The sequence below is a fragment of the Bombina bombina genome, chromosome 4 (genome assembly GCF_027579735.1).
Source record: "Bombina bombina isolate aBomBom1 chromosome 4, aBomBom1.pri, whole genome shotgun sequence".
Classification (NCBI taxonomy): Eukaryota; Metazoa; Chordata; class Amphibia; order Anura; family Bombinatoridae; genus Bombina; species Bombina bombina.
In genome coordinates, this window is record NC_069502.1 from 768,288,099 (window position 1) to 768,306,072 (window position 17,974).

The following is a 17,974-nucleotide window of genomic DNA, read 5'->3' on the forward strand; positions in this document are numbered from 1 at the left end:
TCCGGCGACATGTATGACGCCGGAAACAGAAAAAAAAAATTTGCGCCAAAAAAGTCCGCGCCAAAAATGACGCAATAAAATGAAGCATTTTCAGCCCCCGCGAGCCTAATAGCCCACATGGAAAAAGTCAAATTTTAAGGTAAGAAAAAAATTGATTAATTCATATGCATTATCCCAAATATGAAACTGACTGTCTGAAATAAGGAATGTTGAACATCCTGAGTCAAGGCAAATAAATGTTTGAACACAGATATAATATCAAACATAGAAGTTAAAGAACATTTGGGTAACAGTGATCATAACATGGTCACATTTGAAATCTCTTTTCATATGCAGTGTTTTAAAGGCTTAACTAAGACTTTTAATTTCAAGAAAGCAAAATTCAACGATTTAAGGAAATCATTAAATAATATAAATTGGGACAATGTATTTTCTAATAAAAATACAGAGGATAAATGGATAATATTTAAAAATGTGTTAAATAAATATACATATCAATACATACCATATGGTTATAAAAATAAAAATAAAAAAACTAAGCCGTTATGGCTAAATAAAAATGTGTTAAGAGAAATTAGGAAAAAACGTAGGGCATTTAAATTATTAAAAGAAAATAGTACAGACTCAGCATACAATATTTATAAGGAATGTAACAAAGCATGCAAAAAAGCAATCAAATTAGCCAAAATTGAAAATGAAAAATTAATTGCCAAGGATTCTAAGTCTAACCCTAAAAGGTTCTTTAAGTACATAAATAGCAAAAAATCTAAGAAGGATAATATAGGTACATTAAAATGTGTGGAGGGTAGCATGATAAATAATGACAGGGAGAAGGCTGAGGTACTAAACCAGTTTTTTTCTTCAGTATACACAAGAGAGGAACCATTGAATGATACTTTGGAACAGAATAGAACATGCCAGTCCATACCACTAACTGGGTTTTGTTTAGAGGATATCAGGAAAAAACTAAAAAATATTAAGGTAAATAAAACTCCAGGCCCAGATGGAATACACCCAAGGGTGTTAAGTGAACTTAGCACTGTTATAGACAAACCTTTACTCTTAATTTTTCAAGACTCATTATCCTCAGGCATGGTACCCCAGGATTGGCGTAAAGCTGATGTGGTGCCACTCTTCAAAAATGGAAGCAGGGATGATCCAGGAAGCTATAGACCAGTTAGTCTGACATCAATAGTGGGGAAGATATTTGAAGGGATTATAAGGGATTATATTGATGAGCATATTTGTGTAAACAAGATTATGAGTTCTAATCGGCATGGCTTTAGGAGAAATAGATCATGTCAAACTAATCTAATTAGATTCTACGAGGAAGTAAGTAAAAATATAGATAAAGGGGAATCAGTTGATGTGATATACTTAGATTTTGCAAAGGCATTTGATACAGTGCCACATGAGAGATTAATGCACAAAATTAAGGGACTGGGAATAGCTGAAAATGTTAGCTCATGGATAAATAACTGGATAAAAGATAGGGAGCAACTAGTAGTAGTAAATGGATCATACTCAGATTGGACAAAGGTAATCAGTGGCGTCCCCCAGGGATCAGTACTGGGCCCTGTTCTTTTTAATATTTTTATAAATGACTTGGAGCAAGGATTAAATAGCAACATCTCTATTTTTGCAGATGATACTAAGTTAAGTAAGGTCATTAGGTCAGAGCAGGACGAACTCTCTTTACAAAGGGATTTGCTAAAATTAGAACTATGGGCAAGTGAATGGAAAATGAGATTTAATACGGAAAAATGTAAGGTTCTACATTTTGGAAGTAAAAATAAGCAGGCTACGTATTTTTTAAATGGGACAAGACTTAGCCAAACACAGGAGGAAAGGGATTTGGGAGTAGTAATAGATAACAAGCTAAAGATGAGTGCACAATGCAGGGCAGAGGCTTCAAAGGCTAATAAGATACTAGCATGTATTAAAAGAGGCATTGATTCAAGGGAGGAAAGCATAATTCTGTCATTATATAAAGCCCTGGTAAGACCTCACCTTGAGTTTGGAGTGCAGTTCTGGGGACCGATTGCTAAAAAAGATATTGCAGAACTAGAAAAAGTTCAGAGAAGGGCCACAAAGCTAATAAGGGGATTGGAGAAATTAACCTATGAGGAAAGGCTAGCCAAACTGGGTCTGTTCTCTTTAGAAAAAAGGCGCTTGAGAGGTGACATGATTACTTTATATAAATATATTCAAGGCCCATATACAGAGATGGCAGAAGCTCTTTTTATTCCAAGAAAATTGTTTCTGACAAGAGGTCATAATTTAAGGTTGGAGGAAAGGAGATTTAATCTCCTGCAACGGAAACGTTTTTTCACTGTAAGAGCAATAAAATTGTGGAACTCATTACCAAAGGAGGTAGTGAATGCCAATACCATAGATTCATTTAAAAATAGTCTGGATAAATTTCTGTATATAAACAAAATTCATGGATATGATTGCTAGTATTAAATGGGTCACATTTTAATGGGGTTATTTAAGCTTAACTGGAGCTTTTTGTAAGTATTTTAGATTTGTATAGGTTGAACTCGATGGACTTCAGTCTTTTTTCAACCTTATCTACTATGTTACTATGTTACATATATTTAGAACTTTATATAAAAGTGCCCAACCATAGCTTAGAGTGTCACAGAAAATAAGACTTACTTACCCCAGGACACTCATCTACAAGTAGTAGAAAGCCAAACCAGTACTGAAACGAGAATCAGTAGAGGTAATGGTATATATAAGAGTATATCGTCGATCTAAAAAGGGAGGTAAGAGATGAATCTCTACGACCGATAACAGAGAACCTATGAAATAGACCCCGTAGAAGGAGATCATTGAATTCAAATAGGCAATACTCTCCTCACATCCCTCTGACATTCACTGCACGCTGAGAGGAAAACCGGGCTCCAACCTGCTGCGGAGCGCATATCAACATATAATCTAGCACAAACTTACTTCAACACCTCCATAGGAGGCAAAGTTTGTAAAACTGATTTGTGGGTGTGGTGAGGGGTGTATTTATAGGCATTTTGAGGTTTGGGAAACTTTGCCCCTCCTGGTAGGAATGTATATCCCATACGTCACTAGCTCATGCACTCTTGCTAATTACACGAAAGAAAGTTATATTTACACTATACTGTAGTCTATTAAGTGTGCAATAGCATTATGTCTAAAAACAATATACAAACCTTAATTTAAAAAAAATACGTTATTACTCAAAAATGCTAACCATCATCTGAGCCATCAGCAAGTCATAATCTTTTTGCTGGTGGTGTGTATATATGTGTATTCATGTATATTAATGTGCTTATAGAGAATATAAGAGAATTATATCAAAACATATGTGCAACAAAAGGAAAACTGTCATTAAAGGACCACTCAATGCAGCAGAATTGCATAATTACCAAGTGCAAAATGAGAAGATAATGATTTAACACCTACTCTAAATTTCAAATAAGCAGTAGATTTTTTCTCTTCCATTTTCCGGCCTCCTGTATCATGTGACAGACATCAGCCAATCACAGACTAGTATACATATACCCTGTGAGCTTGTGCACATGCTCAGTAGGAGCTTGCTCCCCAGAAAGTGTGTATATAAAGAGACTGCACAAAATGTGATATTGGAAGTAAATTGGAAAGGGTTTTAAATCTGCATGCTCTATCTGAATCATAAAAGTTTATTTTGACTTGAGTTTCCCTTTAAGTAAGAATCAGATTTTTTTCTTGACATAAAGATAGATTTGCAGGATAACTACAATGTAAGCATATGTTAGAAGTAGGGCAAAAAAATTGTCACCTGACTATCATCAGTCTAAGAGCACCAGAAATATAAATCTGCCAGCAGTTTCACAGTTTTACCAGTATACAAGTGTTTCAAAGTTGGAATCCTCAATTACCCTATCTGAGTAGAGTAAAAGATTTCCATGCTTAAGCAATGAAAGCCAATCACAATGATGGAACCACTGTTTCTCACAGCCAGAGAGATCACAGACTTACTTAAAGGGACATGTAAGTCAAAATTAAACTTTCATGGTTCAGGCAGAGTGCAATTTTAAGACAGATTTCTGTCTATTTCTATTATTTAATGCACATTTTCTCTAAGTATCTTTTTAAAAAAAAAAAGCATATCTATGTAGGCTGAAGAGCAGAACTGCACTACAGGGAGATAGATAGTGATTGATGGTTACACACATATGCCTTTCATCACTGGCTCACAAGATGTGTTCAGCTAGCTCCCAATAGTCCATTGTTGCTCTGAAGTTAACTATGGGCTAGATTACAAGTGGCGCGCTAACGTTTGCACGCGTGTGATATCGGGTTTTTGCACGCAAGTTAAAGACCCCGACATAAATATATTTAAAATTACAGTTACACTCATATAAACACTATCTGATAAAACGTATTCATATAAATATTAGGGCTCAAAGGTATATGACAAGGTGTTTGACTACAAAGGACTATATTGTATATATACATAAATATACATGTCTAAACATGTGTATGTAATGTATGTATATATGTGTGAGTACATATGTATTTATGTGTTTTACTGTAAATATTTAACATTCCAATGTTCTTCACATACAATGTTATTTTTTTTAGTGTAAATACATATTTCTTTTTATATATATATATATATATATATATATATATATATATATATATATATATATATATATATATATATATATATATATATATATATATATATATATATATATATATAATCTGTACATACCTTTACCTAAATATATCTATTCCTATAGATATGGGTATAGATATATATTTTACATTATGATATATATATAAATATATATTTTAAAAAAAGTAAAAAAATTTCTATATGAAGAATATAGGAATGTAAAATATGCTTAAGGTGCTTCAGGTTTTGCATCTTTAGGTCTAACGAGGTGTTGGTATTGAAATAATAAATATAAAATTAAAAAATATTAAGAATAATTACTGTAATATATACATATATAATTATTTCTATGGTTTATTTAGAATTTTCTACAGTATAAATAATAATTATTATTATTAATATGTTTTTAAATTTAATATTTCAATAACGCACATTAAGATAACTGACCCTTCATGTGCGCTAACCCGACACTGCATTAGACCTAAAGTGCCAAACCCGAAGCACGTTACACATATTTTATATTCCTATGTTCTTCACATATAACATTTTTTAATTTTTATTATTAAATATATATTTCTATATTTATGTGATAATGTTAAATATATCTCTCTACCTATATACAGGTATAGGTATATACAGATATATATACTTACAATAAAAACATAATTTATGCTTACCTGATAAATTCCTTTCTCCTGTAGTGTAGTCAGTCCACGGGTCATCCATTACTTATGGGATTATATCTCCTCCCTAACAGGAAGTGCAAGAGGATCACCCAAGCAGAGCTGCTATATAGCTCCTCCCCTCTACGTCATACCCAGTCATTCGACCGAAACCAAACGAGAAAGGAGAAACTATAGGGTGCAGTGGTGACTGGAGTTTAATTTAAAATTTAGACCTGCCGTAAAAACAGGGCGGGCCGTGGACTGACTACACTACAGGAGAAAGGAATTTATCAGGTAAGCATAAATTATGTTTTCTCCTGTTAAGTGTAGTCAGTCCACGGGTCATCCATTACTTATGGGATACCAATACCAAAGCTAAAAGTACACGGATGACGGGAGGGACAGGCAGGATCTTTACACAGAAGGAACCACTGCCTGAAGAACCTTTCTCCCAAAAACAGCCTCCGAAGAAGCAAAAGTGTCAAATTTGTAAAATTTCGAAAAGGTGTGAAGTGAAGACCAAGTTGCAGCCTTGCAAATCTGTTCAACAGAGGCCTCATTTTTAAAGGCCCAGGTGGAAGCCACAGCTCTAGTAGAATGAGCTGTAATTCTTTCAGGAGGCTGCTGTCCAGCAGTCTCATAGGCTAAACGTATTATGCTACGAAGCCAGAAAGAGAGAGAGGTAGCCGAAGCTTTTTGACCTCTCCTCTGTCCAGAATAAACGACAAACAGGGAAGAAGTTTGGCGAAAATCTTTAGTTGCCTGCAAATAAAATTTCAGGGCACGGACGACGTCCAGATTGTGCAGAAGTCATTCCTTCTTTGAAGAAGGATTAGGGCACAATGATGGAACAACAATCTCTTGATTGATATTCCTGTTAGTGACTACCTTAGGTAAGAACCCAGGTTTAGTACGCAGAACTACCTTGTCTGAATGAAAAATCAGATAAGGAGAATCACAATGTAAGGCCGATAACTCAGAGACTCTTCGAGCCGAGGAAATAGCCATTAAAAACAGAACTTTCCAAGATAACAGCTTGATATCAATGGAATGAAGGGGTTCAAACGGAACACCCTGTAAAACGTTAAGAACTAAGTTTAAGCTCCACGGCGGAGCAACAGTTTTAAACACAGGCTTAATCCTGGCCAAAGCCTGACAAAAAGCCTGGACGTCTGGAACTTCTGACAGACGCTTGTGTAAAAGGATGGACAGAGCTGAGATCTGTCCCTTTAACGAACTAGCAGATAAACCCTTTTCTAAACCTTCTTGTAGAAAACATAATTTATGTAAGAACTTACCTGATAAATTCATTTCTTTCATATTAGCAAGAGTCCATGAGCTAGTGACGTATGGGATATACATTCCTACCAGGAGGGGCAAAGTTTCCCAAACCTCAAAATGCCTATAAATACACCCCTCACCACACCCACAATTCAGTTTAACGAATAGCCAAGAAGTGGGGTGATAAAAAAGTGCGAAAGCATATAAAATAAGGAATTGGAATAATTGTGCTTTATACAAAATCATAACCACCACAAAAAAAGGGCGGGCCTCATGGACTCTTGCTAATATGAAAGAAATGAATTTATCAGGTAAGTTCTTACATAAATTATGTTTTCTTTCATGTAATTAGCAAGAGTCCATGAGCTAGTGACGTATGGGATAATGATTACCCAAGATGTGGATCTTTCCACACAAGAGTCACTAGAGAGGGAGGGATAAAATAAAGACAGCCAATTCCTGCTGAAAATAATCCACACCCAAAATAAAGTTTAACAAAAAACATAAGCAGAAGATTCAAACTGAAACCGCTGCCTGAAGTACTTTTCTACCAAAAACTGCTTCAGAAGAAGAAAATACATCAAAATGGTAGAATTTAGTAAAAGTATGCAAAGAGGACCAAGTTGCTGCTTTGCAAATCTGATCAACCGAAGCTTCATTCCTAAACGCCCAGGAAGTAGAAACTGACCTAGTAGAATGAGCTGTAATTCTCTGAGGCGGAGTTTTACCCGACTCAACATAGGCAAGATGAATTAAAGATTTCAACCAAGATGCCAAAGAAATGGCAGAAGCTTTCTGGCCTTTTCTAGAACCGGAAAAAATAACAAATAGACTAGAAGTCTTTCGGAAAGATTTAGTAGCTTCAACATAATATTTCAAAGCTCTAACAACATCCAAAGAATGCAACGATTTCTCCTTAGAATTCTTAGGATTAGGACATAATGAAGGAACCACAATTTCTCTACTAATGTTGTTGGAATTCACAACTTTAGGTAAAAATTCAAAAGAAGTTCGCAACACCGCCTTATCCTGATGAAAAATCAGAAAAGGAGACTCACAGGAAAGAGCAGATAATTCAGAAACTCTTCTGGCAGAAGAGATGGCCAAAAGGAACAAAACTTTCAAAGAAAGTAATTTAATGTCCAATGAATGCATAGGTTCAAACGGAGGAGCTTGAAGAGCCCCCAGAACCAAATTCAAACTCCAAGGAGGAGAAATTGACTTAATGACAGGTTTTATACGAACCAAAGCTTGTACAAAACAATGAATATCAGGAAGAATAGCAATCTTTCTGTGAAAAAGAACAGAAAGAGCAGAGATTTGTCCTTTCAAGGAACTTGCGGACAAACCTTTATCTAAACCAAATAATTTGTTACCCTGGAAAGAAATGGAAAGTAGAGTTGATTTAGAAGCCATATCAGCATTCCAAGTCTTAAGCCATAAAGCTCTTCTAGCTAAAATAGCTAGCGACATAAACCTGACATCAACTCTGATAATATCAAAGATGGCATCACAGATAAAATTATTAGCATGCTGAAGAAGAATAATAATATCATGAGAATCATGATGTGTTACTTGTTGCGCTAAAGTTTCCAACCAAAAAGTTGAAGCTGCAGCAACATCAGCCAAAGATATAGCAGGTCTAAGAAGATTACCTGAACACAGATAAGCTTTTCTTAGAAAGGATTCAATTTTCCTATCTAAAGGATCCTTAAACGAAGTACCATCTGACGTAGGAATAGTAGTACGTTTAGCAAGGGTAGAAATAGCCCCATCAACTTTAGGGATTTTGTCCCAAAATTCTAATCTGTCAGACGGCACAGGATATAATTGCTTAAAACGTTTAGAAGGAGTAAATGAATTACCCAATTTATCCCATTCTTTGGAAATTACTGCAGAAATAGCATTAGGAACAGGAAAAACTTCTGGAATAACCACAGGAGATTTAAATACCTTATCCAAACGTTTAGAATTAGAATCAAGAGGACCAGAATCCTCTATTTCTAAAGCAATTAGAACTTCTTTAAGTAAAGAACGAATAAATTCCATTTTAAATAAATATGAAGATTTATCAGCATCAACCTCTGAGACAGAATCCTCTGAACCAGAAGAGTCATCAGAATCAGAATGATGATGTTCATTTAAAAATTAATCTGTAGGGAGAGAAGTTTTAAAAGATTTTTTACGTTTACTAGAAGGAGAAATAACAGACATAGCCTTCTTTATGGATTCAGAAACAAAATCTCTTATGTTATCAGGGACATTCTGCACCTTAGATGTTGAAGGAACTGCAACAGGCAATGGTACTTTACTAAAGGAAATATTATCTGCATTAACAAGTTTGTCATGACAATCAATACAAACAACAGCTGGAGGAATAGCTACCAAAAGTTTACAGCAGATACACTTAGCTTTGGTAGATCCAGCACTAGACAGCGATTTTCCTGTAGTATCTTCTGACTCAGATGCAACGTGAGACATCTTTCAATATGTAAGAGAAAAAACAACATATAAAGCAAAATTGATCAAATTCCTTAAATGACAGTTTCAGGAAAGGGAAAAATGCCAAAGAACAAGCTTCTAACAACCAGAAGCAATAAAAAATGAGACTGAAATAATGTGGAGACAAAAGCGACGCCCATATTTTTTAGCGCCAAATAAGACGCCCACATTATTTGGCGCCTAAATGCTTTTGGTGCCAAAAATGACGCCACATCCGGAACGCCAACATTTTTGGCGCAAAATAACGTCAAAAAATGACGCAACTTCCGGCGACACGTATGACGCCGGAAACGGAAAAGAATTTTTGCGCCAAAAAAGTCCGCGCCAAGAATGACGCAATAAAATAAAGCATTTTCAGCCCCCGTGAGCCTAACAGCCCACAGGGAAAAAAAGAGTCAAATTTTTGAAGGTAAGAAAAAATGATTAAATCAAATGCATTATCCCAAATATGAAACTGACTGTCTGAAAAATAAGGGAAGTTGAACATTCTGAGTCAAGGGAAATAAATGTTTGAATACATATATTTAGAACTTTATAAACAAAGTGCCCAACCATAGCTTAGAGTGTCACAGAAAATAAGATTTACTTACCCCAGGACACTCATCTACATGTTTGTAGAAAGCCAAACCAGTACTGAAACGAGAATCAGCAGAGGTAATGGTATATATAAGAGTATATCGTCGATCTGAAAAGGGAGGTAAGAGATGAATCTCTACGACCGATAACAGAGAACCTATGAAATAGACCCCGTAGAAGGAGATCACTGCATTCAAATAGGCAATACTCTCCTCACATCCCTCTGACATTCACTGCACGCTGAGAGGAAAACCGGGCTCCAACTTGCTGCGGAGCGCATATCAACGTAGAATCTAGCACAAACTTACTTCACCACCTCCATCGGAGGCAAAGTTTGTAAAACTGAATTGTGGGTGTGGTGAGGGGTGTATTTATAGGCATTTTGAGGTTTGGGAAACTTTGCCCCTCCTGGTAGGAATGTATATCCCATACGTCACTAGCTCATGGACTCTTGCTAATTACATGAAAGAAAAGACAATATCCTAGGAATCCTAACCTTACTCCATGAGTAACTCTTGGATTCGCACCAATGCAAGTATTTACGCCATATTTTATGGTAAATTTTCCTGGTAACAGGTTTCCTAGCCTGTATTAAGGTATCAATCACTGACTCCGAGAATCCACGCTTTGATAGAATCAAGCGTTCAATCTCCATGCAGTCAGCCTCAGAGAAATTAGATTTGGATGTTTGAAAGGACCCTGAATCAGAAGGTCCTGTCTCAGAGGCAGAGACCATGGTGGACAGGACGACATGTCCACTAGATCTGCATACCAGGTCCTGCGTGGCCACGCAGGCGCTATTAGAATCACCGATGCTCTCTCCTGTTTGATCCTGGCAATCAATCGAGGAAGCATCGGGAAGGGTGGAAACACATAAGCCATGTTGAAGACCCAAGGTGCTGTCAGAGCATCTATCAGTACCGCTCCCGGGTCCCTGGACCTGGATCCGTAACAAGGAAGCTTGGCGTTCTGGCGAGACGCCATGAGATCCAGATCTGGTTTGCCCCAACGCCGAAGCAGTTGGGCAAATACCTCCGGATGAAGTTCCCACTCCCCCTGATGAAAAGTCTGGCGACTTAGGAAATTCGCCTCCCAGTTCTCCACGCCTGGGATGTAGATCGCTGACAGGTGGCAAGAGTGAGACTCTGCCCAGCGAATTATCTTTGAGACTTCCATCATCGCTAGGGAACTCCTTGTCCCTCCCTGATGGTTGATGTAAGCCACAGTCGTGATGTTGTCCGACTGGAACCTGATGAACCTCAGAGTTGCTAACTGAGGCCAAGCCAGAAGAGCATTGAAAACCGCTCTTAATTCCAGAATGTTTATTGGAAGGAGTTTCTCCTCCTGAGTCCATGATCCCTGAGCCTTCAGGGAATTCCAGACAGCGCCCCAACCTAGCAGGCTGGCGTCTGTTGTTACAATCGTCCAATCTGGCCTGCTAAAGGGCATCCCCCTGGACAGATGTGGCCGAGAAAGCCACCATAGAAGAGAATCTCTGGTCTCTTGATCCAGATTCAGCATAGGGGACAAATCTGAGTAATCCCCATTCCACTGACTTAGCATGCACAATTGCAGTGGTCTGAGATGCAGGCGTGCAAAAGGAACTATGTCCATTGCCGCTACCATTAAGCCGATTACCTCCATGCATTGAGCCACTGACGGGTGTTGAATGGAATGAAGGACACGGCAATCATTTAGAAGTTTCGTTAACCTGTCCTCTGTCAGGTAAATTTTCATTTCTACAGAATCTATAAGAGTCCCCAAGAAGGGAACTCTTGTGAGTGGCAATAGAGAACTCTTTTCTACGTTCACCTTCCACCCATGCGACCTTAGAAATGCCAGAACTAACTCTGTATGAGACTTGGCAGTTTGGAAACTTGACGCTTGTATCAGAATGTCGTCTAGGTACGGAGCTACCGATATTCCTTGCGGTCTTAGTACCGCCAGAAGAGAGCCCAGAACCTTTGTAAAGATTCTTGGAGCCGTAGCTAACCCGAAGGGAAGAGCTACAAACTGGTAATGCCTGTTTAGGAAGGCAAACCTTAGGTACCGATAATGATCTTTGTGAATCGGTATGTGAAGGTAGGCATCCTTTAAATCCACTGTGGTCATGTACTGACCCTTTTGGATCATAGGTAAGATTGTCCGAATAGTTTCCATTTTGAACGATGGAACTCTTAGGAATTTGTTTAGGATCTTTAAGTCCAAGATTGGTCTGAAGGTTCCCTCTTTTTTGGGAACCATAAACAGATTTGAGTAAAACCCTTGTCCCTGTTCCGACCGCGGAACTGGGTAGAAACGCCTCTTTCTTTATCTGGTTTGCTGACAACCTTGAAAGAGGAAATCTCCCTTTTGGAGGAGAAGCTTTGAAGTCCAGAAGATATCCCTGAGATATGATCTCTAACGCCCAGGGATCCTGGACATCTCTTGCCCAAGCCTGGGCGAAGAGAGAAAGTCTGCCCCCCACTAGATCCGTTTCCGGATCGGGGGCCCTCACTTCATGCTGTCTTAGGGGCGGCAGCAGGCTTTCTGGCCTGCTTGCCCTTGTTCCAGGACTGGTTAGGTTTCCAGCCCTGTCTCTAGCGAGCAACAGTTCCTTCCTGTTTTGGAGCGGAGGAAGTTGATGCTGCTCCTGGCTTGAAGTTACGAAAGGCACGAAAATTAGACTGTTTAGCCCTTGGTTTGGCTCTGTCTTGAGGCAGGGCATGGCCCTTACCTCCAGTAATGTCAGCGATAATTTCTTTCAAACCGGGCCCGAATAATGTTTGCCCTTTGAAAGGTATGTTAAGCAATTTAGATTTAGAAGTCACATCGGCTGACCAGGATTTAAGCCACAGCGCTCTGCGCGCTTGAATGGCGAATCCGGAGTTCTTAGCCGTAAGCTTAGTTAAGTGTACTACGGCATCAGAAATAAATGAATTAGCTAGCTTAAGGACTCTAAGCTTGTCTATAATCTCATCCAATGGAGCTGAGCTAATGGTCTCTTCCATAGACTCAAACCAGAATGCCGCCGCAGCCGTGACAGGCGCAATGCATGCAAGGGGTTGTAATATAAAACCTTGTTGAACAAACATTTTCTTAAGGTAACCCTCTAACTTTTTATCCATTGGATCTGAAAAAGCACAGCTATCCTCCACCGGGATAGTGGTGCGCTTAGCCAGAGTAGAAACTGCTCCCTCCACCTTAGGGACCGTCTGCCATAAGTCCCGTGTGGTGGCGTCTATTGGAAACATTTTTCTAAATATAGGAGGGGGTGAAAAAGGCACACCGGGTCTATCCCACTCCTTATTAATAATTTCTGTAAGCCTCTTAGGTATAGGAAATACATCAGTACACACCGGTACCGCATAGTATCTATCCAGCCTACATAATTTCTCTGGAATTGCAACCGTGTTACAATCATTCAGAGCTGCTAAAACCTCCCCTAGTAAAACACGGAGGTTCTCAAGCTTAAATTTAAAATTTGAAATGTCTGAGTCCAGTTTACTTGGATCAGATCCGTCACCCACAGAATGAAGCTCTCCGTCCTCATGTTCTGCAAATTGTGACGCCAGTAAACGTTTTAAATATAAAATTATGAAATGTTATTAATAAGCCTGCTGCTAGTCGCTTTCACTGCAGTGGAGGCTCAAATATAAGTTAAATGTATACAGTATTTTCTTAGTGAAGTTCCATTCCCTAGAAATACCTCAGTGTAAACATACATACATATCAGCCTGATACCCGTCACTACTACTGCATTTAAGGCTGCACTTACATTACATCGGTATCAGCAGTATTTTCTCAGTCAATTCCATTCCTTAGAAAATAATATACTGCAACATACCTCCTTGCAGGTGAACCCTGCCCGCTGTCCCCTGTTCTGAAGTTACCTCACTCCTCAGAATGGCCGAGAACAGCAAATGGATCTTAGTTACGACCGCTAAGATCATACACAATCTCAGGTAGATTCTTCTTCTAATGCTGCCTGAGAAAGAACAACACACTCCGGTGCTGTTTAAAATAACAAACTTTTGATTGAAGAAATAAAAACTAAGTTTAACAACCACAGTCCTCTCACACGTCCTATCTATTAGTTAGGTGCAAGAGAATGACTGGGTATGACGTAGAGGGGAGGAGCTATATAGCAGCTTTGCTTGGGTGATCCTCTTGCACTTCCTGTTAGGGAGGAGATATAATCCCATAAGTAATGGATTACCCGTGGACTGACTACACTTAACAGGAGAAAATAACATTTTACTGTATGTGAAGAATATTGGAATGTAATATATGCCTAATTCGCCGGGTAAAGTACACTTGGTTAAACGCGATTGGGTTTGCGTGCGAATGATAGTTTTTTTTTCTTCTGCGATCTCCATTGAAGTCTATGGGGATAATATGTGTTCACGATTTCCAAAGTCCCTAGGATAGTGTGCGTCAGGTTTTGCTCGCGCACAAACATTTTACTTTCAACTTGTAATACGTGCACTATCCGATGTGCAAAAAGATAACTTCTAGAAAAGTTTACACTCGAGCGAGAGCGCTAGCCCTATGTTTTTAACCCCTTTGCAGGTTATTTAAACGTAATAGTGCAATTATAAAAAGTTGTAAAGCATCAGGTAATTTTCTTTTTGCACTAAATGTCCCTTTATGTGTTGGAATTGAGCAACACTGATGCAATCCACATAATAATGACGCCACCTACAACTAGCTACCATCCTATTCTTTAAAGGGACATGGACGTAACATTTAAACAAACAATTATGCGTACCTATTATTTTTACAAATTAAAAAAAAATGTTTCTAGATCACATCATCTAACAAAAATTAGAAAGTAATGTATCTTCTGCAGATTATTAGTATTTTCATAGTTATTATTATATGTCCAAAAAAATTTAATTTGCTTTATTACCAAAATTGTGCAATGAAACCTCAAATTAGAAATAAAGAAATAAAAAAAAAAAGAGGGAGAAATAACTCTAAATAATATTGAACTGTATAAAAACACACGACTATACCTCTATACTGTAGTCCTTTAAAGCATGAAAAGTAGAAAAGAAGAAATGATCCTGTATTCGAATCCAGTTTTTCTTTGCGTTACTGTGGAATAAAAAAAAAAAAGAAAGAGATCAGAAAATTGAATTGTAACATAGATAATACTGCTCCACCCTATATCTCAGACGTCGTCTCCAGATGCTCTGCCTCCTGTCCACCTTCCCTCTGCTCATAGCCTGCCCATGACCACCATTTCTCCTCCTCTTGTTATCTACTCACATTCCCGTCTTCTCCAGAGTGGAACTCTCTGCTTCACTCTACAAGACTCTCCCCTAGTTTTCATAGTTTCAGGCACTCCTTAAAGGCTATACTGTTCAGGGATGCATACAATAATACACTAACCTTTCTTACCTCAGTTCCTCTCCTCCTCTTTGGCCACTACAATAAACCCCTGTTTCGTAGATCCCATCAATGAGAGGTAATCTACAACAGCGCAACTCTTGGCAGGGCCCTCAACGCATTTGTCTCCTATAAATGCTACCTTTGGCATATTATACCTATGTTTATAGCTCTGCAGAATCTGTTGGCGCTCTACAAATAACTAGCTCGTTCCCGCTCTGGTCTGGTAGCGAGCTACATTCACATCAATGGCGTGATCTGGCGTGCTATGACTAGACAGCGCATCCACAAAGTGCTTTTGAAAACCAAGACCCGCTCAGTAGAGCCTGGAGCGAAGACCAGTCCAGGTAAGTCCAACTCCTCACCCTGCACACAGACCTCTAACACTTTCTGAAAAAAACAACAAACACACAGCGCCCACCGATTTAAGGTAGCTTAAAAACAATTTATTTGTGCGCATAAAGTTAAAAATTCACACTTACAAGATTGCAGTGTTTAAAACGCCTTTCATATAAGTGGCAGCAATTGCCCGTTATTCACCAGAAGCTGATTAAATCTTGAAATCTCGTCCTAGATCTCTGTTTGTAAAGTTCACCGCCTCAGCTGCTCTCTCATAGCAGCATTCTTTGTAACCAAATGTCGGCGGCTTGTGTAACCGTACGTCTCAGCTGGTATTCGGCAATTTAAAAGCTGTCACTGTTTTGACCCTTAATATACCCAACGCGTTTCCTTTGCAACGAGCAAACTTCTTCAAGGGTGTTGTTCTTTTTGCTTTACTAGAGAACATTCACAAGTGTCCAAAATTTAAAATCCTTAAACCGGATATTACCTGTCAGTGAAACCTACACCAATACAGGTATATGATCTTACTGGGTCCTAGTGCCCCATCTATAAACCTTGTCAGATCTTTTTAAAATGTTTCGCTAAACAGTCAAAAACATATGTATGCATTTTGTATTGGAATTAACATATGTTTATGTTACCCAATGAGTATATCAATTTAATGCAATTTAAAATAAAAAAATATTTATATATATATACTTAATTCCAAAACACTCTAATTGATATAATAATGCTAGTAGTAACTCATCATTGCGGACACATTTGTTTTTAAATCCGTTATATCTCCTGATCCCTAACAATATTTTACTCAAAATAAATTAATGACATACTAAGTATTATAATCGTGACTTATTTATACAAGCACTGTTTAAGGTAATATCCCCTTATAGCAGCCAAATCCAAATCAATATTTAGTCCCATTGGATGGAGACTTTTTAGTTCAGTGATCCAAAAAGTCTCTCTCCTCCTTAGTTTAGTGAGACGATTTGTTCCCTCTATCTTGTGGGGAACCCAATCTATCACTTTGATTTTTAAGCCTGCCGGGTTACTGAAGTGATAATCCCTAAAATGATCCACTACACTATGCTTTACAACTCCTTTTATAATATTATTTTTATGTTCTCAAAACCTTGTTTTTCTTTTTCTTTTGGTTCTTCCCAAATAAATTTTATTACATGGGCAAATAAGCTGGTAAACCACATAGGTTGACTCGCATGTACATCTAAATTTCATATCATAGCTAATATCACCCATTGCATTCGAGAATGAATTAGATTGCAATACATGTGGACACATGCTGCAATCCTTTTTTTTACATTTAAACATACCCTGTTTAGGGGTTAACCAATTTGATTTTGGAGCTGTTATCTGAACATCTTTTAACTTTGAGGGTGCTAAAAAGTGTTTCAGATCTTTGTTCTTTCTAAACACAATTTTTGGTTTATCTCCCAATAATGGGCACAAAATTGGATCTTGTTTTAAAATATTCCAATTTTTGTTCAAGATCCTACGGATCTGATTTGAACCCTCAGAGTAAGTTGTGATAAACAGTGGTTCATTTTCGAACATTGTGTTCTTTTGTGATAACATATTGTTTCTTTTGGATTTAGGGATTAGTAAATGTTCACGAGATATTAAGGGCTCCATGTACTAAGCCGTCAATTCATCCGTCATTGTAGACGCGGATAAACTCGCCGTTACTCGCCGCGGGCGAAATGGTGTCCGCTGTCGCTATGTACTAATATTCCCCCAATAAATAGACAAGTCTAGCCCGCCACGAGCAGTTGCGGATTGTTGATAAATTTGACGCCTCGCTCGCCGCGACTAAGCTGATGTACTTAACTTTCAGTTGAATTGTCTGGCCAATTATTAACACGTGACATGCAAGGTGTCACGAACATCATAGTAGTCGCGGGAATAGAATTTTGCTCCTATAAAAGTTCAACTTATCTAAACAACTTTATTATTGTTCAAAATTTTTTGAAGAGTGATAACAGAGCGTTATTTTTGTAATATTTATTTACAATTTGGATATGGCTTCATCTGGATCTGATAATATATAAATATTAATATAAAAATAATTATAAAGATTGACAACTATACAATACAAATTTAAATAGATTACTCTTTAATTACAGTCGACAAATTGGGCGCAATTTATGTACATGGAAATGAGAGACAAATTAGACGCCAGTTATGCTGTAAGTACAATGCTGATATTACTGCCTTTTATATATGTCTAGACTGGCGTCTAGATTGACTTTCCTATTGTTTTGTACCTTGCCCGCCACCTAAAAGGTGGCGAGGCAAAAATAACGAGGTGGGAGCGGAAATTGTAGCGAGCGGACAAATAGATTTTTTAGTACATTCGTTTTTGGCGAGTTGGTGGTCAAATGTGTCTAATTACAGTGAAAAATGGAGCGGTAGCGAGGTTTGGCGGATAAGTACGCTCGCAATTTTAAAGATGCGAGTTTTAACATAATTGACGGCTTTGTACATATCAGTTTGCGAATTTTGACGCGAGATTTGTTGCGGGTAGCTCGCTGACTGCTTAGTACATGGAGCCCTAAGTCAGTTTTATTCTTCGCTT

At 37.9% G+C, this 17,974-nt stretch overlaps 1 protein-coding gene across 1 annotated transcript in view; it reads right to left on the bottom strand.

Annotated features, from left to right (window-relative positions):
• TARBP1 (TAR (HIV-1) RNA binding protein 1) overlaps positions 1 to 17,974 on the bottom strand; it is a 454,905-nt gene that overhangs the window by 136,523 nt on the left and 300,408 nt on the right. Inside the window, exon 25 of the mRNA XM_053711098.1 lies at positions 14,667 to 14,748. Coding sequence (XP_053567073.1) covers positions 14,667 to 14,748 — 82 coding nt within the window. The remainder of the gene's footprint in view (positions 1 to 14,666; positions 14,749 to 17,974) is intronic.